Below are 25,549 nucleotides of genomic sequence, written 5' to 3'. Positions count from 1 at the left end.
CCTTGGACGAGATGATCTCGTCCAAGGCACAGGGGAACTGTAGGCTTGGACAAGATCATCTCGTCCAAAGCATAGAAGCGGTTAACTATGGCAGATTTTCAAAGCCAATATACTGTTACATCTGTTGGACCGTTCTATTTGCAGGGATTTATAGGGTTTGCAGATTCTCCAAGAAACCAAGCTGCGCGGAGCCAATAATTGAGCTACACCTTGAAATGGGTTTTCAGTATGTACCGGGTATACGGCAATTAATTTGATAAACTATAAAGAGGGTAACATAGGTATCAAGAAAATCTATGTATTTCTGAAATGGGCACACGATATGGAGTTTAGAACCAGTGGTTATTTGCACATCTCTGAATTTATGGGTAGGTATAGTAGCAGGTTAATTAGAGGGCATTTCTCAAAATGACTTTTTTTTTACACACTGTCTTAAATTTGGAAGGCACAAATGCAGAGAAAGACAATTGATAATGACACTTATTCCGCTAGTCTGTGTTCCCCCAAGTCTCTGATAAGAATGGTGCCTCACTTGTGTGGGTGGGCCCCGTGCCCACGACAGGAAACACCCCAAAACGCAATGTTGACAGATCACATTTTTCCTTTGAAAACTGACTGTTTATTTGCAAAATGCCTAGCTGTGGATTTTGGGATCTAGCTTGGTTGGCGCCGAGGGAAACCTAGCAAACTTGTACATTTTTTAAAACTAGACACCTGATGGGGTGGCTTGTGGGTCTCTTGCCAGTTTGTCACCCAGAATCCTTTGCAGACCTCAAAAGTTGTCTAAAAAATACATTTTCCTCAGATTTCTGTGATTCAAAGTTGTAGAACCTGAGGGGAGCCACAAATTTTCTGTTACCCAGCGTTTCCACAGGTCTCCCAATAAAAATGCTACCTCACTTGTGTGGGTGGGCCGAGTGCCGGCGACAGGCAAGGGCCCAGAACACAATGTAGACACATCAAAATTATCGATCACAAAACAACCTATTTTTGCTAAGGGTAGGAGGCGCCTGTGTGTTTGGTCCTGGGTTCGGTGGCCATGTAAGGAAATATACCAAACACAGATATTTCTGAAAATTAAACACTCGGGGGAGTCCTGGGAGGTGTGGCTTGCGTGGATCCCTCGTTGTCCTCTCTGAAGGGTCACCCCAAACTTTTTGCCTTCCTCTGACCTCTTTTTATGACCTCCGTTCTGTTGGCTTTAGGACTCTGGGCAATTAACAGCTGCCAACCAGTGCTAAGGTGCATATGCTCTCTCCCTAACCATGGTAACATTGGCTTGTATCCAATTGTCATATTTAACTACTTGCCAAGCCTTAAACTCCCATTTGATTACATATGTCACTTGTTAGACCTGACAGCCTTAGGGTGGTCATACCCCAAGTTTTTACCTGCCTCCCTCCACTTTTCTGACAATTTTGTTGCTGGTTTTAGGACTCTGTGTACTTTACCGCTGCTAACCAGTGATAAAGAGCATATGCTCTCTCCATCAAATATGGTAACATTGGTTAATTCCCAATTGACATATTTGATTTACTTGTAAGTCTCTAGTAAAGTGCACTTTATGTGCCCAGGGCCTGTAGATTGAATGCTACTAGTGGGTCTGCAACACTGATTTTGCCACCCACATAAGTAGCCCCTTAACCATGTGTCAGGCCTGCCATTTCAATGCCTGTGTATGCGGTTTCACTGCCACATCAACTTGGCAATTAAAAGTACTTGCCAAGTCTTAAACTCCCCTTTTTCTACATATGTCACCCCTAAGGTATGCCCTAGGTAACCCATAGGGCAGGGTGCTTTGTAGGTAAAAAGGCAGAACATGTACATGTGTGTTTTATATGTCCTGGTAGTGGAAAACTCCTAAATTCGTTTTCTACTACTGTGAGGCCTGCTCCTTTCATAGGCTAGCATTTTATGGCTACACTCATATACTTTTTGAGTGGTAGATCCTGATTAGAAAGGGGTAACCATGTCATATTTGGTATGGCCAGAACGGTAATAGAAAATCCTGCTTATTGGTGAGGTTGGATTTTATATTACCATTTTAGAAATGCCACTTTTAAAAAGTGAGCATTTCTTTGCACTTAAAATCCATCTGTGCCTTACAGCCTGTCTCCAGTCAACATCTGAGCTGGGCTGGTTGACAGCTTCCTTGTGCATTTCACCCAGACAACCACAAACACAGGACACTCAGTTACACCTGCACTCATCTGCATACTGAATGGGTCTTCCTGGGCTGGAAGAGTGAAGGGCCTGACACTTACATTTCAAAGGCTAATGGCCTGCCCTCACACAAAGGACTGCCAAACCCCCTACTGGGATGCTGGCTGACAGACCTTACTGAAAGGGGAACTTGTGCACTTCAAAACCACTCTTTGAAGTCTCCCCCACTTCAAAGGCATTTTTGGATATATAGACTGGGTCCCTGACCTCACCAACTCAGACACTTCTGGACCTGAATCTGCAACCTGTCAAATGGAACTGCCTGGCTGCCCAAAGGACTGCTGCCCTCTGACTTTGCTGAGAAGTGCTCTCCAAGGGCTTGGATTGAGCTTGCCTCCTGTTTTCTGATGTCTCAGGGCCAAAAAGACTTAGGCCCTCATTACAACTGCCGCCCGCCAAGGTTGAACCGCCGGGCGGCTGCCAATGCAGCCGCACTCCCGTGGGGTCTATTTTTAGATCCCTGCTGGGCCGCAACACAGGAGCGGGCTCCAAATGGAGCCGGCGGTGTTGCGGCTGTGCGACGGGTGCCGTTGCACACGTCGCGCTTTTCACTCGCTGCTATGCAGACAGTGAAAAGCTGCATGGGGCCGTGGCAGGGGGCCCCGCAACTCCCCTTTCCGCCAGCCTTTTCATGGCGGTTCAAACCGCCACGAAAAGGCTGGCGGGAGGGGGAATCGTAATCCCCTGGGCAGCACTTGCAACGCTGCCTTGGAGGATTTAAACCGCCGGGACTCAAGTGGCGGGAAACAGTCGGTCCCGGTGGTGCGACCGCGGCGCTTCCGCCGCAGTCGTAATTCCCCAGGAAGCACCGCCAGCCTGTTGGCGGTGCTTCCGTCAAAACAGCCCTGACGGTCAAAGACCACCAGGGTTGTAATGACCCACTTAATCTCTTCAGGAAGCTCCTTGTGCGCTGAAAATAGAGACACAGCCAGCTGGAGACGACGCACATCCTGTCTTGCGACAAGAAATCACCGCTCAGCCAAACCGGAACAACGCAGCCCAACTTTCTGAGTAAAAATTTAACGCAGCGCCTGCATTGTGACAGAAAATTCAACGCATCACCACACCAGATCGATGCAACCCCTGTGACTTCTTCCAGCATGCCTAGGATTTCCCCGCATCGTCCACGGGCATCAAAAAGATCCCTACATTGCAGTGTGGAAGCAAGACTGCATCCTGAAAAACAACGCAAGCCCCGGCAGGGTGGAAAGAAACTATGCATTGTCTGTGCCGCTTCAGAAAATCCAACGCACACCATATTTTTCCACGCATCTCCTCCTCTGCAGCCTTCGTGTTATTTTTTACGCAAGCCAGGTACTTTGTGTAATCAAGAGACAACTGTTGATTTCAAAGATTTAAGACTCTTTTCCTTTTTTTAAATTTTCTATTTTTTTATTTTAACGTGCAAAAGTGATATTTTAACTTGTGCTTATCGGATCTTTATCATTTTTACCTTATTTTATTCTGATAAATATCATAAATTTTTCTAAACCTGTGTGGTGTGCTTTTGTGGTGTTTTCACTGTGTTACTGTATGATTTATTGCACAAATACTTTACACATTGCCTTCTAAGTTAAGCCTGACTGCTCAGTGCCAAGCTACCAGTGGCTGGGCACAGGATAATTTGTATTGTGTGTGACTTACCCTAACTAGGATTATGATCCCTAGGTGGACAAGGGTGTATATCATCACCAACTAGAGACCCCATTTCTAACATCACCCCTAAGGTAGGCCCTAGGTAGCCCATAGGGCAGTGTGCTATGTAAGTAAAAGGCAGGACATGTACTTGTAAGTTTTACACGTCCTGGTTGTGAAAAACTCCCAAAGTAATTTTTCACTACCTTGACGCTTGCTCCTCTCTTATGCCAGCATTGGAAATTCCCTTGTATACTTTTAAGTGGAGAAGAGTAACCTTGCCATGTTTGAAATGGTAGTGAGAAATCCTGCTTACTGGTGAAGCTGGATTTAACATTACTCTTTCAGAAATGCCACGTTTAGAAAGTAGGCATTTCTCTGCACTTACTGTTCTCTATGTCTTACAGCCTGTCTCCAGTCCACGTATGGTTTGTGCTGGTTGACAGATCCCCTTGTGCATTACACCCAGACAGCAATAAACAAAGGACACTCCGCTGCATCTGCATTAATATGTCTACTGATGCGTCTTCCTGGGCAGGAAGGGTGGAGGGGCTCTCACTTACACTTCAAAGGCTAGTGGCCTGCCCTCACACAAAGGACTGATAACCCTCTCCCATCCCACAGGTCTCCTGACAGACAGGACTGGGTTGAAAGGAGAACTGGTTCACTTCAAAACCACTCTGAAATTTCCCCCACTTCAAAGGCACATTTGGGTATATGTACTGGGTCTGTGACCCCACTAAATCAGACACTTCTGGACCTACAACTGGACTCTGTCAGAGAAACTGCCGTGCTGACCAAAGAATTCATCTGGACTGCGTTTGTAGAAGGATTGCTCTCCTGCTTATTTCCCTGCTGCCCCTGACTCTGATGCAAGGACCTTACCTTCCCCAACAAGTTATATCCAAGGGCTTGGACTGATCTTGCCTCCTGTTAAGAAGTCTCAGGGCCATCAAAGACTGCAACTGAGGGAGAAAATCCACTGCAACGGAAAACCGACGCAACACCTGCAAAATTCATCGCAATGCCTGAAGAATCGATGCAGTGCCTGTCTTGTGGCTGGAAAAACCACTCCATCGTCTGCCGAATTGACGCAGCGCCTGCTTCATCACCATAGTGCGTTTTGGATTTCCCACGCTTCCTCCTGGGGCATCAAATGTTCCCCAAACTGCCTTGAGGAAGTAAATGTTTGCGCCTGGAAATCAACGCAACACCTTACCTGCTAGGAAAGAATTGATGCATCAAACTAATCTGCGCTGGAAAAAACAACGCATCACTTTTACTTTCTGACGCTTCTCCTCCTCTGCGTTACTTTTGAAGCATCCGAGGTACTGTGTTAAAAGGATACAATCATTAATCCCTGTGGCTTAAGACTACTCTGAACCTTTAAAAAGTAATATCCTGACTTATGCATATTGGATTTTTGTCTTTTTGGTCCTGTTTTATTCAGATAAATATCTATTTTCCTAAACTGGTGTGGAGTACTTTTGTGGTGTTTTCACTGTGTTACTGTATGCGTTATTGCCCAAATACTTTACACATTGCCTTCTAAGTTAAGCCTGTCTGCTCTGTGTCAAGCTACCAGAGGGTGAGCATTAGATTGTGTTGTGACTTACCCTGACTAGGATTGTGTTCTTTACTTGGACATGGGTGTATACCTCTGCCAACTAGAGATCCGATTTCTAATAGTGCCCAAAGCAGAGTCCGGCTAAAGCATATTAAAAAAATAAAAACTGCATGTATGAAAATGCTTAGGTGCCCCCTCAATCTCTACACGGTTTTGGCCCTTCCCTGTCACAGGCGCTTGGCCCACCCACACAAGTGAACTATCATTTTTGTCGGGACGCTGAGGGGAACACTGGGTGGTAGGAAATTTGTGCCGGCACAGATATCCCACACAGAAATGTGAGGATTTTTTTTTTTTTTAAAGCTAAATTTGAGGTTTTCAGGGGATTCTGGGTAAGAAAACTTTGGGGGATTCACACAAGCCACACACCCCTGTACTCCCCCGGCTGTCTAGTTTTAAGAAGGTCAATTTCCCCAGATAGCTGCTGAGCCTAGGACTGAAAACGCAGATGCCCCGTGCAAAAACATTTTTTATTGTGATAGATAATTTTGATATGTCCACGTTGTGTTTTGGGCACTTCCCTGTCTCGGACACCTAGCCCTCCTGCCACCCCCCCTACTCCCCCCGCCCACACACATACACACACACACACACACACATGAGGTAGCATTTTTATCAGGAAGGGGAATGCTGGATGGTATGAAATTTCTGGTTTATTTCTGTTTCTGGAAGAATATGACACATAAATGCCACCCTGTACTCCTGTGGGTGTCTAGTTTTCGAATCTATCTAGAGTTGGTAGATTTTCCCTAGACAAGAAGCAGTCACGCTACCAAGTTTCTTACTTCTTTGATGTCCCAAACACTCAAATTGTAAAAAAATGCTCTCAGGTTTTGTTAAAAAGACCCCTCACCCACCAATCTAGGTGGTGGCATGCTTCACCATTGGGGTCCCACCCTCAACACCTATCGTGTCAGGGGTGTGCTTTGACGCCTGATTACAGTGGAGCGGGTTTTTTTGTGAGTTGAATTTCCAACTGAGAGGAGAAGTGCAATGAAATTGTCTTGCTGTTACCCACCATTATGGCGTGTTTTCAATCATGGTAACCTTTGGGACATCACAGAAGTGATAGACTTGGTAGTGTGTACGCTTCTTGTGGTTGTTATTATGTTGGGAAGGTGAGTGAGCTCTCTCTTTCACTCTCTTCATTGGTATCCATAGGTACTGGTTGGATTTGGCATGAGGGTGATTGATGGTTCAATATATACAATTTTATTAACAAGATATTTCACAAAAATAAAATGCACTGTCAATCATTGATAGGCCAAAAAACTGAACCAATGACTCACAGCTCTTGAGCTGTAAAGCCATGACAAGGCACCAACTGGTTTACGGGTCATTCACACTCCTTTCATACGTGATACAAACAGAATCATTCACACCGCCAGTCTCATGACAAGAGACAATGATGGAGAGGCGATGTACACCCTAGCAGAGAAAGACAGAAAAACAATTATTACTTCACAACCATATATTCATCAAGCACACATACATACTTGTTGGATTTAGCACACTGGTGAGTGATGGTTCAATAGATGACATTTTATTAACAAGATATTTCACAAAAATGAAATGCACTGTTAATAATTGATAGGCCAAAAAAACTGAACCAATGACTCACAGCTCTTGAGCTGTAAAGCCATGACAAGGCACCAACTGGTTTACGGGTCATTCACACTCCTTTCATACGTGATACAAACAGGATCATTCACACCGCCAGTCTCATGACAAGAGACAATGATGGAGAGGCGATGTACACCCTAGCAGAGAAAGACAGAAAAACAATTATTACTTCACAACCATATATTCATCAAGCACACATACATACTTGTTGGATTTAGCACACTGGTGAGTGATGGTTCAATAGATGAAATTTTAATAACAAGAGATTTCACAAAAATGAAATGCACTGTTAATAATTGATAGGCCAAAAAACTGAACCAGTGACTCGCAGCTCGTGAGCTGTAAAGCAGAGTCAAGCCACCAACCGCTTTACAGTTCATTCACACCTTTCATACTTGACACACACGACCATTCACGCCGCTGGCCCAGCACATTACAACACTTGCATCCACAAACAGCACCACTCAAGGGCACATCACTTTCATCTTCCCCCATGCCTGACACAGCAATCACACCATCTGATGGAGTGTGTGGACAGGGGTTTGGCTAGCAGTGTGTGTAGTTACCAGCAGCTAGTCACTACTCACACACTGACAGCCATGTGCCAGCTCACTCACACTGTCAGCCATGTGCCAGCTCAGTCACACCGCCAGCCAAGTGCTAGCTCCCTCACACCGACATCCAAGTGCCAGCTCACTCAAACTGCCAGCCAATTGCCAGTCCACACACACTGCCAGCCAAGCATCAGTCCACACACACTGCCACCTAAGTGCCAGTCTGCACATACACCACATCACATTTCTTTTTAAAACAAAAACGAAAAAACAACCCAACTGTAAGTGAATACAAAACTACAAACATAACAGCTGTTACTAAATACGTCACACTAATGCCAACCATGGAACTGAACAAAAAACATAACACAGTACAGAGCAGGCAACGCTCACAGATGCACCCAAAAAGTATTTTTTGTGTGGTACCTTCGAAAACAAGCAGGCACACAGCCCAGATTTAGAAGGACAATAGAGCAGTGCATACGACTCTCCTTCCGCATTACTCTTTGCCTACAGACTCCACATCACTGACGGGGATTGTTTTTTTGTTTTGTTTTTTGAACGTGGGAGGAATGTGATCAGGAAAGTGTCTATCTTTCAATCTTGCCACATCCTCCACCCCTCCAACTCTAGGAACACTTGCCTGTTCCACTGCAACAAGGCTGCCTATCACAGATTCCTGAAACTGAACACAAGTCATATTTGACTCTGGAGAACAATCCTTGAACACAAAAAAGCATTAAAGGTTGCTAAATAGAAGAGATAGATAGCCAACTTCTTATACCAAACGTAAGCCAACCTCTGATCTACCCTATCTACACCACCCATGTGCTTATTGTAGTCTAAAATGCACACATGTGTGTGCACTTCAGCAAACTGACCCCAAACAGTCACAGGTGAAGTGCTTTAAGCATGGATGGTAATTTCACAGCTAGCAGTTCATCATTACGCAAGGCACTGCACTGGCTCAAGTTATTTTTAATTTTTTTTTTTTTTTTAACTCATTAGCCCCGGTGGATAACCTTTACAGTTCGAGTGGACTGTGTCACAAGCAACAGTGTCCACATTGAACAATTCCCTGAACAATTGCACACCAGTTTAGAAGTTATCTAGGTACAAATGGTGACCTTTGTTGAAAAGTCCTCTACCAAGTTCCCACACATTTTTCTCACTAACTCCAAAAGTGGACGGACAACCAGGGGAGTCTAGTGTAATCCCTACCAGTGTTGATCCAGAAATTTTAGACCTATCCTGTACTACTCTCAGACAACATGTGCATCTTAATCCCACAGTGTGCCCTCTTGCTAGGAATGTATTGCCTAAAAAAATAATGGCTCTTGAACAGGACCAAAGACTCGTCCACAGCCATTTCTTTCCCTGGAACATAGAACTCTGAAAATTGATCTACTAAGTGATCAAGGACAGGCTGAATCTTAAAAAAAGACAGTCAAAATCAGGGTGATCTTGTGGCAACGCTAAAGCATTTTCACCATAATGCAGCATCCGAAGCAGGAGCAAATACCGATCACGACTCTTCATTACAAGAAATATGGCCATTGCCATCAAGGGATTGGTAGACCAATATGAAGACAGCAACAGCTTCCTTATCAAGCCCTTCAAAAAAGTTAAATCCAAAAACTTCTTCAACTCTTCCAGATTTGTTGGAGTCCACCGGGTAGCTCTAGAGCGGGGACTATGTCTGGCACTGTTGTTCATCAAATACTATTCAGCATACAAGTTAGACTGCTCAACAATCTCACTCAAAATACATCATCCATAAACAACTCAAGGAAGTTTATAGCCAAAAAGTTTTCAGTATTAACTCTACACCCTGCAAAACCATGAAGGCGGGCAACACTGTTTGCACCATGTTTGGGGCAACCCAGAGTTCAGATCTTCCAATGGGAAGCCTTTCAGCCCCAGGTTGCTGCACTGTCAGCACATCAGTACCCTCTTCTAAAACAGGCACTACATCCGCACTGAGAGTGGCTTCATCATCCGATGATTCCTCTTAGACGGGAAATTCACTGCCAGAATCTTGCACTTCCTCAGATGAAGAGTCAGTCTCATAATCGTGGTCTGAGGAAGATTAAAAAAAGCATACCAACAACCTGCTGAGCTGTAATCCTGCAGCTAGCCATGCTTCTTCCTTATAAAAGTAACTTGATAAATATGCCAACAGCAACCAACACTGTGTAAGATAAGTAATAAAGTGTGGCTTTATCACAAAGAACCTATATACTAAACAAATATACCACTAACTTGCCAGAGACAGCTAGACTCACCAGCACCTACTCTGCACAGGCACATTAAGCACCAAAGATATCCCACTAAAAAGGAAAAACAAAATACAATTTACACATAAGACAGAACAATACACACAGTGTAAAACTCCAAGGAGCGTTTCACACACAATAAAACATAAGCTGGATATGCTGCTATTATTACACCATTTACAAAAAACTGATTCAGGCATGGGAATGATACTCATTGAAGTAAACAGTGCAAAAAAGTGTTTCTTACCAAACACAGGCAACTACGCAAACTGCAGATCTACCACTGCCAAAACTGCTAGCAAGAGAGACAAATGGGTCTAAAAATATGGCCAAACATTTACTCCCTAAGGGGAGCGACCCTTGCCCAAGAGGCCACTCCCCACAACATCAGCAGCAGCGTAGTGAATAAAACATCCCTGGTGTCTAGTGGTTTTTGCCACCCTTGGTGGCAGATGGGCCTTAAACAAATGAAGCTAATCTGCCCCCAAAGGGGGCAGAAACAGCCAAAATATGTGCCCCCTAATGGGAGTGACTGTTGCCCAAGGAGCTGCTTACCATAATTGCCAAAATTCTAATACCCTCGTATCTAGTGGTTTCTGCTCCCTTGAAGGAAAATAGGCAGAGTGGGAATAGTGTTACCCAGTTGTAAACATCATTTGTAGTCCTTTCTTTTTCCTGTGCTTATTTCTACTCTCTTTAATAGGATTTCTCTTAGGAATTTTCCTAAGTCAAAATATACTAAGGCATCCAGTTTATTTTGCCTGCCTTCTTTATGCAACTATAAATCTTGTAACATGCATTTCCATATTGCTGCAAGAGAAATGAGATGTATTATTTTAAGTATGTTAACAGTATTTTAATATCTGTTTATGAACAGTTGGTCCGATTACCGTGGTGTTTGAGACAATCCCAAGTTTTCAAACAATTCTAAAGAAAAATCCCTACCTTCGCCGTGGTGGAAAATATGTGCCTCGTCACTGTGAAGCACGTTATAAATCTGCAATTATTATACCATTCCGAAACAGAGACATACACCTGCGATATCTTCTCTATTACCTTCATCCATTTCTACAGCGGCAGCAATTGCAGTATGCCATTTTTATCATCCATCAGGTAACCGCTTAAACCACTACAGCTTTGTGTTTTAATGTTATTGTTATTATTCGACCTGACCATGAATCTCGTAGGCAATTTTGTATCATATGTACTTTTTACCTTGTTAAGAATTTTAATGTTCTGAAATGTGGGTATTAAAATCCCACTTTTTTCTATTGATCCTGTCTCATATGATCTATCCCTTGCAATAAGATTCTTCAATTTTTACCCCAGACTTTAGAAAATAAAATATGAACGAATGTGGAATATTTGTCACTTACCAGTCTTATCAGTCACCCATTTTTCTTTTACTCTAAGGCATGTGTCCCTCTCTGCCTCAGTCTGTATCCTCTTCTGTGACTTTCATTGTAGCCTGCTACTGTCATTGTGATCTCTCTCCAATTCCTTAGCCCGGGAGCATGTTTCTACCGGCATAGCTCTTTTAATTCAATCAAAGTTCTATGCCAGATGTGGTTCAAAAACACATATGTTTTTTGTGAACATACACACATAAGAGCAGCAAGTAGTACAACTGATGCCTGACTGCTTAGCTCTCCTAACGGATCTACTCGAAGCTCAACACAACACCCACATTTTAAATTCACCCTCATTCCATTCTTACTTTTTTTACCACACATAATGCCATTACACCACACTTTGTGTGAAGTAGGAAAAAGCCACAGGACCTCCACACAGTCACTCAACATTCCTTATACAGATCCATTCCTTCACCCTGCCACTGAAAGTACCAGCGTATCACACATCTCTCTCCTTCAGACAGTTACAAGTATAAAAACTATCTGATAGAGACTTCTAATTGCAGATTCCTTACCTTTGAATTTCCCCAGGCGTCAGTCTGGATCCAGAGATTTTTCTTCAAACAGTACCTCTGCGTGCCGTCAGGTGGCGTTGGTCGACTCTGCGGGCATTGTGGTCACCCTGACGACGTCGCTGTCGTAGATAGGTGCCACCCCTGCTGACGTCATTTCTTTTCTTTCCGCTCCAGCCTTCGCGCAGATCCGGAGAAAGAGCTACCTCAGACATTTTTGACTACCAACGACTTTTTGTGACGAGATTATGGATGCGTCGAGGGATTTCATGTAAGACCGGCTTCAAACCCTGCGACTCATGTCACCGAACTATGTGGGTGAAGCATCCACTCCTCGTGTGTCTCTATTGCTTTAAGCATGACCATGACCCGAAGTTGTGCTCAGAGTGTGAGGCCATGAATCCGAAAGCTTTGAAGGAGCAGTCCCTAAAGCTGCTTGCAGGCTGACACTCGACTCTGCGTGTTCCCGGTCTTGCTCGAGAGCAAGGCCTCGAGACCGCCCGCGGAGTAACGACCATTCTTCGTCCTCAAAGTCTTCTGGGCATTCGGTCCCAAGAAAAAGAAGTCGAAGAAGGACAAACGTTCTTTGACTTCACCCTGTCGATCGGATGATATGGCACTGGAAGAGTGTTGATGCTCTAGGCCTTCGTCAACGGAGCCTGCATCTGGGTCCGTTCCATGTTTCCCTGACTTCCCGGGAGCTGGTGCCACCCCTGCCCAACTCAAAGAATTCTATGAGGCCATGCGCCTCATTTTGGGCAGATTGATCCACCTCAGGGCCCAGGTGAGTCAGTAGGGGCCCCCTCCGGTTCCAAGTTGCCCAATGCTGATTGTGCCCAGAATCCACGTCAATCGTGTTCTCCATGGTTTGATCCAGACCCTGATACTTTTGGTTATGTATAGGGGGAGAGTGTGGAGGGGCTGCTGGACCATTTGGAATACCAGCTTGACCCTAACATGGACTGGGTAGAGGAATTGGGTAACGCCAGTTGTCTGGACACCTCCCCTGACGCTGGCATGCTCTCTCACCCCTCTGTGGCTATACAAGAGGGAGCTTCTTACTCTATGGTGGTAAGAAGGGTGGCTGGGGTCCTGGACCTCGAGCTTCCTTCTGTGGAGGTTAGGACTAATCTCCTAACCGAGGTGCTTCAACCGGGTTCTTCCTCTTCTCCCGTTTAATGAAGCACTGACAGACGTCCTCTTGGGTACCTGGTCCAGACCCAGCACAGGGGCTCCTGTGAATAGGACGATTGCACACCGCCATAGACCTGCACCACCAGACGCCAAATTCCTCACTCGACATTCCATACCTGAGAGCCTTGTCATCCAGGCTTCATCGTCATCGGGCGCATTCCCTACCGCACCCCCAGATAGGGAATCAAAAAGACTGGACAACTTGGAGAAGAACATGTTTTCCTCCAACAGTCTAGCGCTGGGGTCTGTGAACAACACATGCCATTTGGGCCGCTATTCCCATACTTTCCGGGATAAGTTTGCGCAAGTGCTGGCTAGAGTTCCGGAGGAGGCCCGGACTGTCCTTTCCCAAACCGTGACAGATGGGAGGGACGCAGCAAAGTTCATGATTCATTGTTGGCTGGATACGACCGACTCTCTGGGCAGATCGGTTGCATCGACGGTGGCATTGAGAAGCCACACCTGGCTGAAAACACCTGGCTTCTCAGGGGATGTCCAGCAATCCTTGATGGACATGCCCTTTGATGGCACATGTCTCTTTAGAGACAAGGCAGACTCCGCGCTCGAGCGCTTCAAGGATTCCCGAGCCATGGCCCGGTACCTTGGCCTTGCACCTGCTTCTAGACCCCAGCAGTTTGCCTTTCGCCCCATTCGTGGCTACGGAAGGGGCACCCAACCGCGTTCTTTTCCCCCCAGCCATCGAACCGCGCATGCTGTACAGCCCCTGCGCGTCCACAGACGTGGGATCCCACGTTCCCGGCGATCAGGGATCCAGCGGGTTGCCCAGTCCACTTCCGCCCCCTCCTCAGCCTCCAAACCTAGTCCGCTGTACACCACGAACCAATTGGTGGAAGGATTCGCCATTACCTCGGACAGGTGGGTCCTCCAAATCATCCAAAGGGTTTACTCCCTCCCCTTCGCGACATCCCCTCCAGCCATGCCAACTTCATACAATCGCATATCGGAGGATCATATGGCAATTCTCCGTGAGGAAGTCCAAGCCCTTTTGCACAAAGACGCTATAGAGAGGGTCCCTCTGCCAGAAGTAAGTTGTGATTGTTATTCCCGCTACTTTCTGGTACCGATGAAGGACAAAGGTCTTCGTCCTATATTAGATATTCGGTCCCTCAATCTCTTCTTCAAGAAGGAGAAGTTCAAAATGTTGACATTGGCTCAGGTCTTATCTGCCCTGGACCCAGGAGATTGGATGGTAGCGTTCGACTTGCAGGACACATATTTCCACATTCCCGTCTTGCCGGCCCACAGACGTTTTCTATGATTCGTGGAAGGTCACAAGCACTCTCAGTTCCCCGTGCTCCTTTTTGGCCTTACCAGTGCCCCTCAGGTGTTCACGAAAGTGATGGTAGTGGTGGCAGCCCACCTGCGCAGGTTAGGTGTTCCAGACTTCCCTTACCTCGACGATTGGCTGTTGAAGGCGAACTCGCTCCAGACAGTTGTCTCCCACCTCCAGACTATGGCGAACCTTTTGCATTCGCTGGGGTTCACTATCAACGTGCTGAAGTCACACCTGACTCCTTCTCAGACACTTCCTTTCATTGGAGCTGTTCTGGATACAGTGCAGTTTGAGGCATATCCGCCCAAAAAGCGAGCCTGCAACTCTATCAGATATATTGTTACCGAAGATAAGTAACTTGTACGTCAGTAACAAGAAGCTGAGAATTATAAATCCAACCAAAAATATAATCCTTGGACTGGGCAGGCATGCTTACATTTCTTTTTTTACCCTCTGTACTGTCACCTACTCTTTGTGAACCACTGGCTGAAACTACATCGTCTACCCCATGAGAAGTCACACTAACGTCTTGATTCATACCATTGCCTTCTTGACAATCAATTAGTTTTCCCAAACCCAAATCTTCATCACCAACATGCAAAAACACGTTATCCTGCATAAAATGTCTTATCATTTCTGCTCCTATGATGCTTTTTCCTTCACTCTGCATAACAAGACTATAGGTAATATATGTCCATTTTGGACTCTTACTTGAGATTCCATTAACTTAAACACTCTTAGGGATTGGACCGAACAAAACATCCCTTCAATACATTACAAGGTTTATGAATTCTCACCCACTGTCCCACACACACAACTTGGATTTTACCATCCCCGCTTCTGTAACTGCACCTCATCTAGTGTTTTATGTCTTCCAGTTACTGTTTCACCTTCTCCCTCAAATTCACATCATTGGCAAAATCCTTTTTTCTCTCCTGATTATGATGCAACCACCAATGCACCAACTTAGTAGCTGGTTTCTTAATTCTTAACAATTCAAATTGTAAATTAATCCAGCACTGCATTAGCTCTCGCCCTATAACACAATAGCAAGTCTTTCTCCAAAATAAACCCGATTATAATACCAACTGTATTGATTCATTCACTACCATTGAATTACATAACTTGTCTTCTTGCTACCAGATGGAATAAAGCCACATGTGAGAGTTTTATCCACTTTCACACAAACATTGCTTTTAATCAGACATTAACTGAATGAGGTTTTCCAACATTAAGTCATCTCGAATGCCCTCATGACAAACAATATCTTCCAAGAAAGCTATCGCCGCCTCTGCTGTGGTGCTCCCAAACATTTGGACTTCAGGCCATTTTGAGCAATGATCTATCAGATTGAGAGTATAAAATTCATTTTGGGGCAAAAGAGAATCTGTACCCATTATTTCAATTGCCACTTTTTTCCCCTTGGCTTTCCGGGCACTCCACAGGAGATACTGGTTGATGTATCACTGCATCTACAAACTCTACATTCTCTCGCCCACTCATCAATTTTGTTATCTATTCCTGACCATCAGAAATGTTCCCTTGTCTTCCTCTTTTACTTGACATGCTAAAATATCCTCTATAATTCCTCTAAAACAAGCGGACAGCACATTATCACCTCTTGTTACCACGTTATCCTTCTCCATCAATTTATCCTTATTTTAATGTAAGCAATACTTTGCCTTGTATCTTTTTTCAGAGACTTCATCAGTTAAAACATATCCTCATCTTGTGGGAGCACTTCCTGCTAAGCCATTGCTGTTAAGACACATCCTTGAATCCTGATACTCCATTTGACATCTTTGTAGGTCACCATAACCTCATACTCCTCTGCCTCCTGGACAATTTTCTCATCAACCACTAATGGAAGTCTGGGAACTCTGTCAGCTTGCACATTCGATTTTCCAGGTGCATTCTCACATTCTGCACAATGATACACCTGAAGTCTCAATGCCAACCGTGCTACCCATGCGTTAATTGATGTGCTCCCACCTAGCGCTTGTAAACTCACTTAAGGTTTATGATCTGTTCTAAATGTTTAGTGCCCGACATCTGGAAATGTTTCAGAGTCCATGTGCACACCAGCAATTCTCATTCAGTAACTGAGCAGTGTATGTATCCCAGTTGAACATAGCACGCGGGATCAATAAGCCACAATCAATTAATTCAACCATTCCATTCTTTTAACCCAAAAAACCCAACCCATATCCACCACGACACAATTCTTCTCTATAATGAATTGTTTGGAACATGGTATTTAATCATTCAATTTTTTATTCTCTCCACTCACTCATGCTAGTTCCCAAACAATCTTTGCCTTGTTCTTCAGTAAACTCCTCAAATGCTCCACCTTGCTTGAATAGTTCCCAGTGGCCCTAGTGAGTCTGTCGGGCCCCAAAAACAGGTAAAGGTGCATCAATGATATCTTCTCCATGATCAATTCCTCCTGCCCGAATGTAAATTTTTCTTGCTTGTCTGTACAGCAAGATTTTTATAATATGAATAAGAAAGTCCTTTTAATTCATGTCATGATTTTCAACGTTTCAGCCAAAATCTTGAATGTCACCCTGAAACACTCACACTCACCACCCCTTCGAAAATGCTCTACATTACTTTTTGAAACCTAGTTAAGGTACTGGTGAGCCCAAATGGTATTTGGGGTGATGAATGCAGTTAAATGACTGGGGCAAATGTTTGATAATGTTCAGCATTCCATCCATCATCTTTTTGTTTTGCATTTTCACTCTAAGTGGGATGGGTATGCCCCAACTTGGGTCCCGTGCTTGCTATGCCACCAGTTTCAAGCTAGCCTGGCTGACAGTCCTAGGGTGACTGTTTTCCAGTCCAGGGAGGACATGGCTTGGCAGTTCGGGCTGGACTGTTCCCATGGGGAGCAGAGTCAAGGCTGATTTGAATATGGCTGGTGTCGTAGTTGGACACTTGCTCTAGACAAGACTGCTGGTTTAGGGATGTCAGCCCTTTTGTTTGTAAACAAATATGTCAATCCTACGGCAAGTCGTTCCAACCCTCCCGGCTCACATGCAGTACCTCACCAAAAACCAAAATAGTAAAAGGTGATTTGTGGCAGCCTTTACACATGGACTCGAGTGCGACATCTCAGGGGAGTCATGGTTAAACAGCAATTACACTTTTCTCATGTGAAGAACAAGTCTCAGTCACACAGAGGCAATAAAGGAGATGTAGTAAAGTTTTCAATAGGTTTTATTATTAAGATTGCAATCTACTGTAAAATGCATGGGCTGCAATGATTAGGATAATGAAGAAACAGAATGGAAGAAACAGAATTGTAAAAACAAGAGTCATGAATACATAGACCCCCACTATCTTGCAACAACATAAGATGTGAAATAGGCTCTAATACCCTAGCATAATGAACCTAATCTCTAACCTAAAGAGAGGTAGATGTGATAAACCTAATCTGCCAGTACCATGTCCATGAGAAGAGCCCCCCAGCTCTCGTTACCTTGGAATGAGGTCTCTAGATCAGACTCCGTGGGGACACAAAGGCTGGGCCTGCATCAGGGGTGACCTGTAGCATGGATAGCGTTGATTGCATCTGCTAGGAATGCCTCTGATAACCCTGTCTGCTTGAGATGTATTTATACAGATCTGGTATAACCCCTGACACAGGTATGTACCCAAACAATAGATAAGAAGGCATAATTGGGGCGGCAATTATATAAACTATTCCCTGAAAAGGTACATTATGTTACTGTTGCACGTAAGTGGGAAAGTACATGATGTGAATACATACGTATTTCACTTATCTTTGACGCTGATAGTGACGCCTTCACAAAGTAGCACTAATAACATGAAATCAAAACATCTTCCTAACTATAAACTTATCAGCCATCTTGGAAGAAATAAATAAATGTGATAAAACAGAGCAGGCTAAGTAGGTTAAAAGTCATTAGGTGACTGGCTCACAGGCCTGCAACAAGAAGGCTTCTATCGCCTGAGTCCCAATAAAAACTAAATGGGATCCACTACACTGGGTCCAAACTGGAATGTAATGGCGAGCAAAATAGCCATGGATTAAACACAGGTCTGTGTTTGGGGGTGAATGTTTGACAATGTTCAGCATTCCGTCCATCATCTGTTGGTGTTAAATGATTAGATTCTTTGTCTAACTCCAACTGATGGTATACTCTTGTTGGGTCAATAGTGGAAATTAATGTTACCCCAGGCATTGACACTAACAGTTCTTGCAAGTGTAGTAGCAGAACACTGTCTATTCAAATAGCACAACTTTGGCAATGGAGATCCACAAATAGTCATAGTTCTCTAAAACGTTTCAATGAGACTGCCACAGGAGATAACCAACTTCAACCCTTCCCACTATGTCTATAGTACATAAATAATGAAACACTTCCTTGACCTTTCCTCTGTAAATCAGAGGTATAGTCCCCAGTTTTTTGCCTCACAGGTCCCATATTTTCTCATATCACAATCTTGTGTTTAAACCCTTTGAATTTCCCCAAAGTTTAAGCATGTCACCAAACGTCTACTCCAGGACATCATGCCTCCCTCACACCTTAGAAATATCATGCACAGAAGGATCTGCTTTTAGGGTTAGCCCCATACCCAATTCCTTTTGATGGTGCCAGTATAAAAACACTTGCATTCAACTCAAACAAAACAAGCGCTCTTAGCAACAAGCACTTCCCCCTCTCTCTCTCTCTGCACTCCTTAAATTATATGTGTGACAAAAAATAACCCTAGAAATCCATTTTGTGTCCTGAATAACTCCAAGGACATTTAGTTCTGGGTTCCAGCTTCCCCTGTGGCCACAACGTTTTGCACAGGGCATTACCAATAATAGTGCATCTCAAGCAAGATGTTTCCATTACACTTACACCACTCACTAGTACTTCACACTTGGATACCCACTTACTCTTTTCTTCATTCTCATTCAAAAAGCTACATCGTCACACGCGTTACTACTTGCGTTTTTATCATCTATAATCATGTAACTTACTTGTCGATTCAAATCCTTACTCACCATACCAAAGTGCCTCTTCTTTTTGCATTAATTACATATTTTATATATGGATGGACAATGTTTTAAGTTCCCTTAATCAGGCACACTCCCATGTCATTAACAACAAATAAACTTGCTTCGGTTATTTTTTCCTCCCCGTGTCTGAGATTGCTTCTTTTGTTTACTTTGTTCCCCCACTTTTGACACCGCACTTATTCCCATACTTTTAACATCCTTGTAAACCTCCCATGCACACTTCAACATCTTGATGCTCCTAGCTGGTGCTTAATGTGAGCCAGTGGTTGCGAGTGGGGTCCACCGGCACTCATTTTTGGGAACTGGCACTTATTTTTGGGAGCCAACACTTATGTTTCCTCATCTTGCATTGACTAGGAGCAAAAAAAGGGAAAAATACACAAAGGGAAAGAAGGAGGAAAAGAAAGGCGGAAAAATGTGTCACAAAGTTAGACGGGGGAACCTTGCAAGAGTAAGATAAAGGGTCAAAGTGTTTCTGGTGGTAGATTAAAAAGGCATGAGGTGAATTGAAGAATACACATTTGGCACACCGATATATAATAGTGCCCGCCATTGGCTTCTGAGCAGAACTTTGAAACCTGGCACTCTTTTTCTTCTTTTTTTTTTATTTTTATTTATTTTATTTATACAGATTAAGCACTAGCTGCTTCCAAGGCACCTTTCAGTGTGCTATCAATTGAAGCCCACATTCTCTCATTGACCTTTTTGGATTTGGTTCTCATTAGTGTTTGGTCGGGTATTACCTTTTCATTTGTAATGTGGTCAAAATCACACAGCACAGCTAACGTCTGTAGAGCAACCACATATTGACCAATATCTTCCCCCACCTCTTGCATTGAGAATAAAATATGTATCTGTCCAAATCCATGTTTCCATTTCTTATCTGCCCCTCCTGCATTTCCATTGCTGCAACTTGCTAAACTTCATATTCTGCAAACCTCTTTTTGCAGCTTACATGCGCCTTCTTCCGGGGCATTTATATATGATTGAAAAAGAGCAATCCACATATCTCATTTAGTGGGTGGTTCCTCTGCGTAGCATAAAAAAGGTGGTCAGCTTTTTAAGCTAGATTTGTTTAAGACCACAATTTAAAAGGAGAATCAAATTAGTCAGCTGATAACCACGAAAGTAGCACAATGTAGCTACAAAAGGCACAGTACGTTCTTGTCCCAATGTTATGTGGCTGTCACCATAGGAAAGCAAAAAAAATCTGACACTCAGCAGGTAGGTAGAGGTTCTGTGCTCTTTTCGCAGTGCTCATGTGCCGGTCATATGTAAAAACAGGCATTACACTGTGGCGATCTGCTTCCTTCGTTGTACTGGTTTGCCTATCTGTGATGCAGCCAGTGGCATTTCTTGGATACTCTTCACAGTCCATGCTAATCAGTGGGACTTTGCCTTATTTCCAAGGATGACTGTCACGTAGAGCAGTGTATGCATGTTTTTTTTTGCCAGTTGAGCTTCCATACTTCATAGCCCAATACCACAAAATGATTGCCACGTGCTCTGAATGGACAATGGGCACACTTTGTGGATTTGTTGCCAAGTGCGTCAAAACGGCTGCCAAGCTCCTTGCTTCAATGTGCTTTCGATGGCCAATAGCGAGCACTCAGTAGACATGGCGCAGATATATTTTTGTAACTTCTACTGCCTACGTTGTTGAACATTTCCTGGAGCTCATATACTTTTCTAAGAAATTAGACAAACCAATGGTAACTAGCAAAGATTTATTGCATCCCAGAAGTCAACATCGTACAGCAAAGAGAGCATCATCCCTAACTGCCCGAACCTTCACTCACCCAAAAATTCCTTACCCCAATATTCCATGACTAAACTAATGTCCTTGGGAGAAGAAGAATGAAAGATAAGAGACAATAGGCATGTCACTGACTACAACTATATAACACATCTTTTTGGACAAAATCTACAAAAAACTAAACTGAATTCAACAGACAAAAAACAGTGACCACTGAATCTCTTCTCAGCAATTTTCCATGAAGGAGCTCTTATCCTGGCAGAGGAGTTGACGCGTTGGGCATTGGAAGAATCACTTACATCAGCAACAGTAAATGATTCAACAGCTTTCAGGCACTGATGATATATCTCCTTATCCAGTATTGGATCTTTCATAGATTCACTGGCGTGACTCATTCCTCATTGTCTAAGTGGGAGGGCTGCGGAACTATGGTGTAAAGCAGTGTGTAAAACTACCATAGGCTATAATGGCACTTGGCCATCAGTTTAATAGCCTACCTATGTCCTTTTTATAAAAGGCCCAAACTTAAACTATGATCAATCATGTGTTAACACCCTCAAGAACACTTCCAAGAGAGACTGAGACCCTCAGACTTTCTACCGCACACTGTGTGAAGGGAGTCTCCCTGACCTCTACTAAGTTTTTTCCTACATTTTCCAACTTTTCTTCATCTACAATGTCTGAGTCTTCTAAGGAGGGCTTCTTCAGATCCTGCAAGTCCTGTGGGAAGAAAAAGCTACATGTGGATTATCCACACAGAGACTGTCTCTACCTCTAACCTCAACATCAGGTAAAGGATGCAAGATTTGTCGCACTTTCTCTTCAAAAACATTGAGAGACAGGGAGGGGAGGCTACTTCTGTGGCTACAGAAGTCTAAAACCCTGCGAGACCACACAAAAGGTCAAGATCCTCTGACCATGGGTCTTCTGAGGAGAGTAGAAAGACCTTGGAGGTACATCATAAGGACCTTCTGAAAACGGAGAACCTTAAACTCTTCTCCACAGTTCCGGCCTCCTCCCAATCCTCTACTCCATCTGTGAAAAAAGGGGACCAAAAATGTTCCCCTTCATCAGACTTGTCGACGTTGAGGACAAAAAATCCTCTCGGAGCACAGTCGACGACAACATCACCGTCGACATTGGTATCGATGACTGCGGCCATCACCACCGTCTCATCCACAAACCCATCATCTTCGAGAACCCAGACTACGTCAACTATTAATGCCCCCATTTTGTTGACCAAGGTCATATCCTCCACTAAGTCACAGTCCGCAGTGGATTTGAACTTGCCTACAACAACGCTGATGAAAAGAACGTTGACGAAGACAGTCAACAAGAACACCGTTGACAGTGGCGCTGTCTACAATACCACCATCAACTACAGCACCGTCGTCATCGGCACTGTCGATAATAGCATTGTCAGCAGCACCGTCAACGACAGTATAGTTGGCTCCTCTGTTCACATTCACGTTGTCGACTGGACCTCTGACGAAGATTAAAATTACAAAGGTTAAAAAAACTGCTTTAAGGCCTGCAGTGACCTCTGCAATCTTTGCTACCCAGTCATTTATTGGACTGGGAAGAGTCTGATGATGATGGCCCTTTTGGGGATTCGCACAGTCCCTCAACACAGCCCTTCTGAGCTCCAGGTGAAATACCAAGAAAGATGATGACGAGGAGTAACAGCAATGGTATGAGCCATACCATGTCCCTCCTAGACGCCTTTAAGAAAGCTAGGAGTATCATCTGCATCCTCAGCCTAGGCAAGATGTTGATCTACAGGCCATGCTGGAGGATTATAGTAGAAGGTTTCCTGCACCTCCACAAGAACATCAACCTGCACCATCCCAGCCTGCTTCTCCAGCCACGCCTAGAAACATCCCTCCTCCAGTAATACCCAGGATGACACCAGCCTCGACTATTGCAGCACCTCCAAGGGAGAATCACTCTTCCACAGAGGATGGGAGGGAGGAAGGCGTGATCCCTGGTCCACCACATCCACAGGACAAATGGGATGGCTACCTTGTTCCTACTCCGTCTCCTGTGCCACCTCATCCTTCAGATTTTCCCTCAGAAGACAATGGGGGCATTTCATAATCTAATTGATCGAGCTGCAGCACGATTCCATCTTTCAACTTCCTTTAAGCAGTCTGAATGTTTTCTTAAAGATTTTTAAGGAGCAACCCAAGAAGTCTGTGAAAGCCATTCCCATTATAGACTTTGGCCCTCATTACAACTTCGGCGGTCTTCACAGAAGACTGCCGAAGCTGCAAGCACCAGTATACCGTCAGTGCTGGCGGTATTTCTTGCTCCCTATTTGGACTTTTCTGCTGGGCCAGCGGACGGTAACAGTGTTACCGTCCGCTGGCCCAGCAGAAAAGTCACATCAACATTGTACCTGGCTCGTAATAGAGCTGGTGGCAATGCTGATGTGCAGCGGGTGCAGTAGCACCCGTCACTCATTTCACTGCCCGAAATTCGTGGATGGGCTGGCGGTATGGCCGTTGCTATTGCGCCACGGTCATAATAGCTGGCGGAACCAGGGTCCTAATGAGGCCCTATATTTGGAATGAGGCGAGGCTACCATTATGCAATAACTTTTTTTTTTTTTTTTTGCTGCCCCAACATGCAGCCCTTTAAAGAATATTAATATATTAATACATCAGAAAACATTAGAATGTTCAATGAATATAACAATCCAGCGCACATAGCCATCATCCTCTTTTATTTGCTACTCCACTACAGATAAGTGCTTCTAATGCATCATCATGTTTCTCTTCTTTGTGATCTATTTATCTTAGTTTTTTACTGTTTCCAGTTTGAGAACTTGTGATGTGCTTTGTTTTTATTGATATTTGCCATTCCAGTTTATGGTTGGGCTTCGTAGGTTTCGATTTCAAAAAATAAAAAAAAAAATTTGGTAAACATTTTTTATTATTTTATTAATAATTCTTTAGTCATCGTAGTATGTCCTCATACACACACCCGCTCACTTGATTTATTCATTTCAGCTTTGGTCCGTGCAATTCCTTTCAGGAAAGGAAAGATTTTCACTCCATTCGGCTTTGCCGAGATTGTGACTGTATTTCAACTAGAGAACTAGGGGGGCTTCCTCTTTTACGTTTTTCTACCAAGTTTTCAAGTTTATTTTATTTCATGAATTGCAACTCCTAAGAGGTCCACATGAATAGCTGATACAAAAGTGATTATTCTACCAATAACAGGTACATTTGAGGAGCAGAGGGCACGATAGCAGAAGCTGTTGCTCCGCGATTGCGCACCTTCAATTGTCATGGAAAGAGGGCTAGGAGTCCTCCATTACTTTTGACTTTACTACCAGGCAGTATTGCGTCATGAACGCGTTACCAGGTTACTGAATTCGGAAGACGCAGCAGCGAGTATTTTTCCTGCTGGCGAACATCACTTAGCAACCAGCTGTAACAAAAACAAGCGCACTAGTAGAAACATTATGGTTAACTTGTTTTTTTAATATTGGCACTCTTTGATAATAGTTGGCTCCCTCTAGGGGCTCTTGCAAGGTACTGCAGACATATATTATCGTGGGGATAAATTTTATGGATTACTTTTCTAAGTGGCCAGAAATTAAATGTGTTAAGGCCAATGCTGAAAATATATTGTTCTTGGATTAATTGTTTCAAAGAGAAGAGTTACCAAAAAAAGTAATTTACTGAGTGCAGTTTAAAAGTGAAGAAGTAGAAACTTTTTTGAAACTTAATGGCAAAGAACATAAATTGACCTCGATTTACCATCCCAGTGGAAATGGAGAAGTGGAGAGGATTCATTGCACTTGGCAAAGTATAAAAATAGGAATTGGAAATACAGCATCAAGAAAATGATATGGATGTATAGCGCTACACCAACTGTCACAGGATACAGTCCATTTACCATTATGAGGGGGAAGAGTTCCCTTCACTAAGAATAATCCAGGGTGGTTGGTTAACACAAGGTTAAAGAACTGGTCAGCCTCTAAGGTAAAAACGGATATTCAGAAAGCACAATTTTCATACAAAGACTATGTTGATAAGAAGGGAAGAGCTAAAGAGGTTGATTTAAAGAAAGGAGATGTTGTGCGTGTTAAACTACCAGTTAAAGTAAAGAAGGGCAAAAGCAACTATACTGATCCCAGGGTAGTAGTTGATATGTTTAATAATTCAGCTAAACTGAGTGATGGGCGCATATGGCATATGAGCCATTTTGTAAAGTGTAAAGTTAATAGGTGGAAAAATACCTGAAGTGGTGGAGAAAAAAGTATTTCTGGTTGGATTCCAATCAAGGCAATGAAGGTGAAATGGTTACCAAAGAATCTAGTCGGGAGGGGGGAGTCACAATGCAAGAAAATGTGTCTAGTTCAGAGGGAACTCGCAATCCAACAGGTTCAGTTATA

The 25,549-nt window shown here is 43.8% G+C and overlaps 1 protein-coding gene across 1 annotated transcript in view; it reads left to right on the top strand.

Moving 5' to 3' along the window:
• The window catches only part of LOC138248831 (beta-1,4-galactosyltransferase 3-like), a 304,863-nt gene that overhangs the window by 105,727 nt on the left and 173,587 nt on the right, over window positions 1-25,549 (top strand). The window contains exon 3 of the mRNA XM_069202774.1: window positions 10,816-11,051. Coding sequence (XP_069058875.1) covers window positions 10,816-11,051 — 236 coding nt within the window. The remainder of the gene's footprint in view (window positions 1-10,815; window positions 11,052-25,549) is intronic.

The sequence above is a fragment of the Pleurodeles waltl genome, chromosome 8 (assembly GCF_031143425.1).
Source record: "Pleurodeles waltl isolate 20211129_DDA chromosome 8, aPleWal1.hap1.20221129, whole genome shotgun sequence".
NCBI classification, from domain to species: Eukaryota; Metazoa; Chordata; class Amphibia; order Caudata; family Salamandridae; genus Pleurodeles; species Pleurodeles waltl.
Note: the sequence above shows the minus strand (reverse complement) of the source record. Positions and strands in the feature narration are given on the sequence as shown.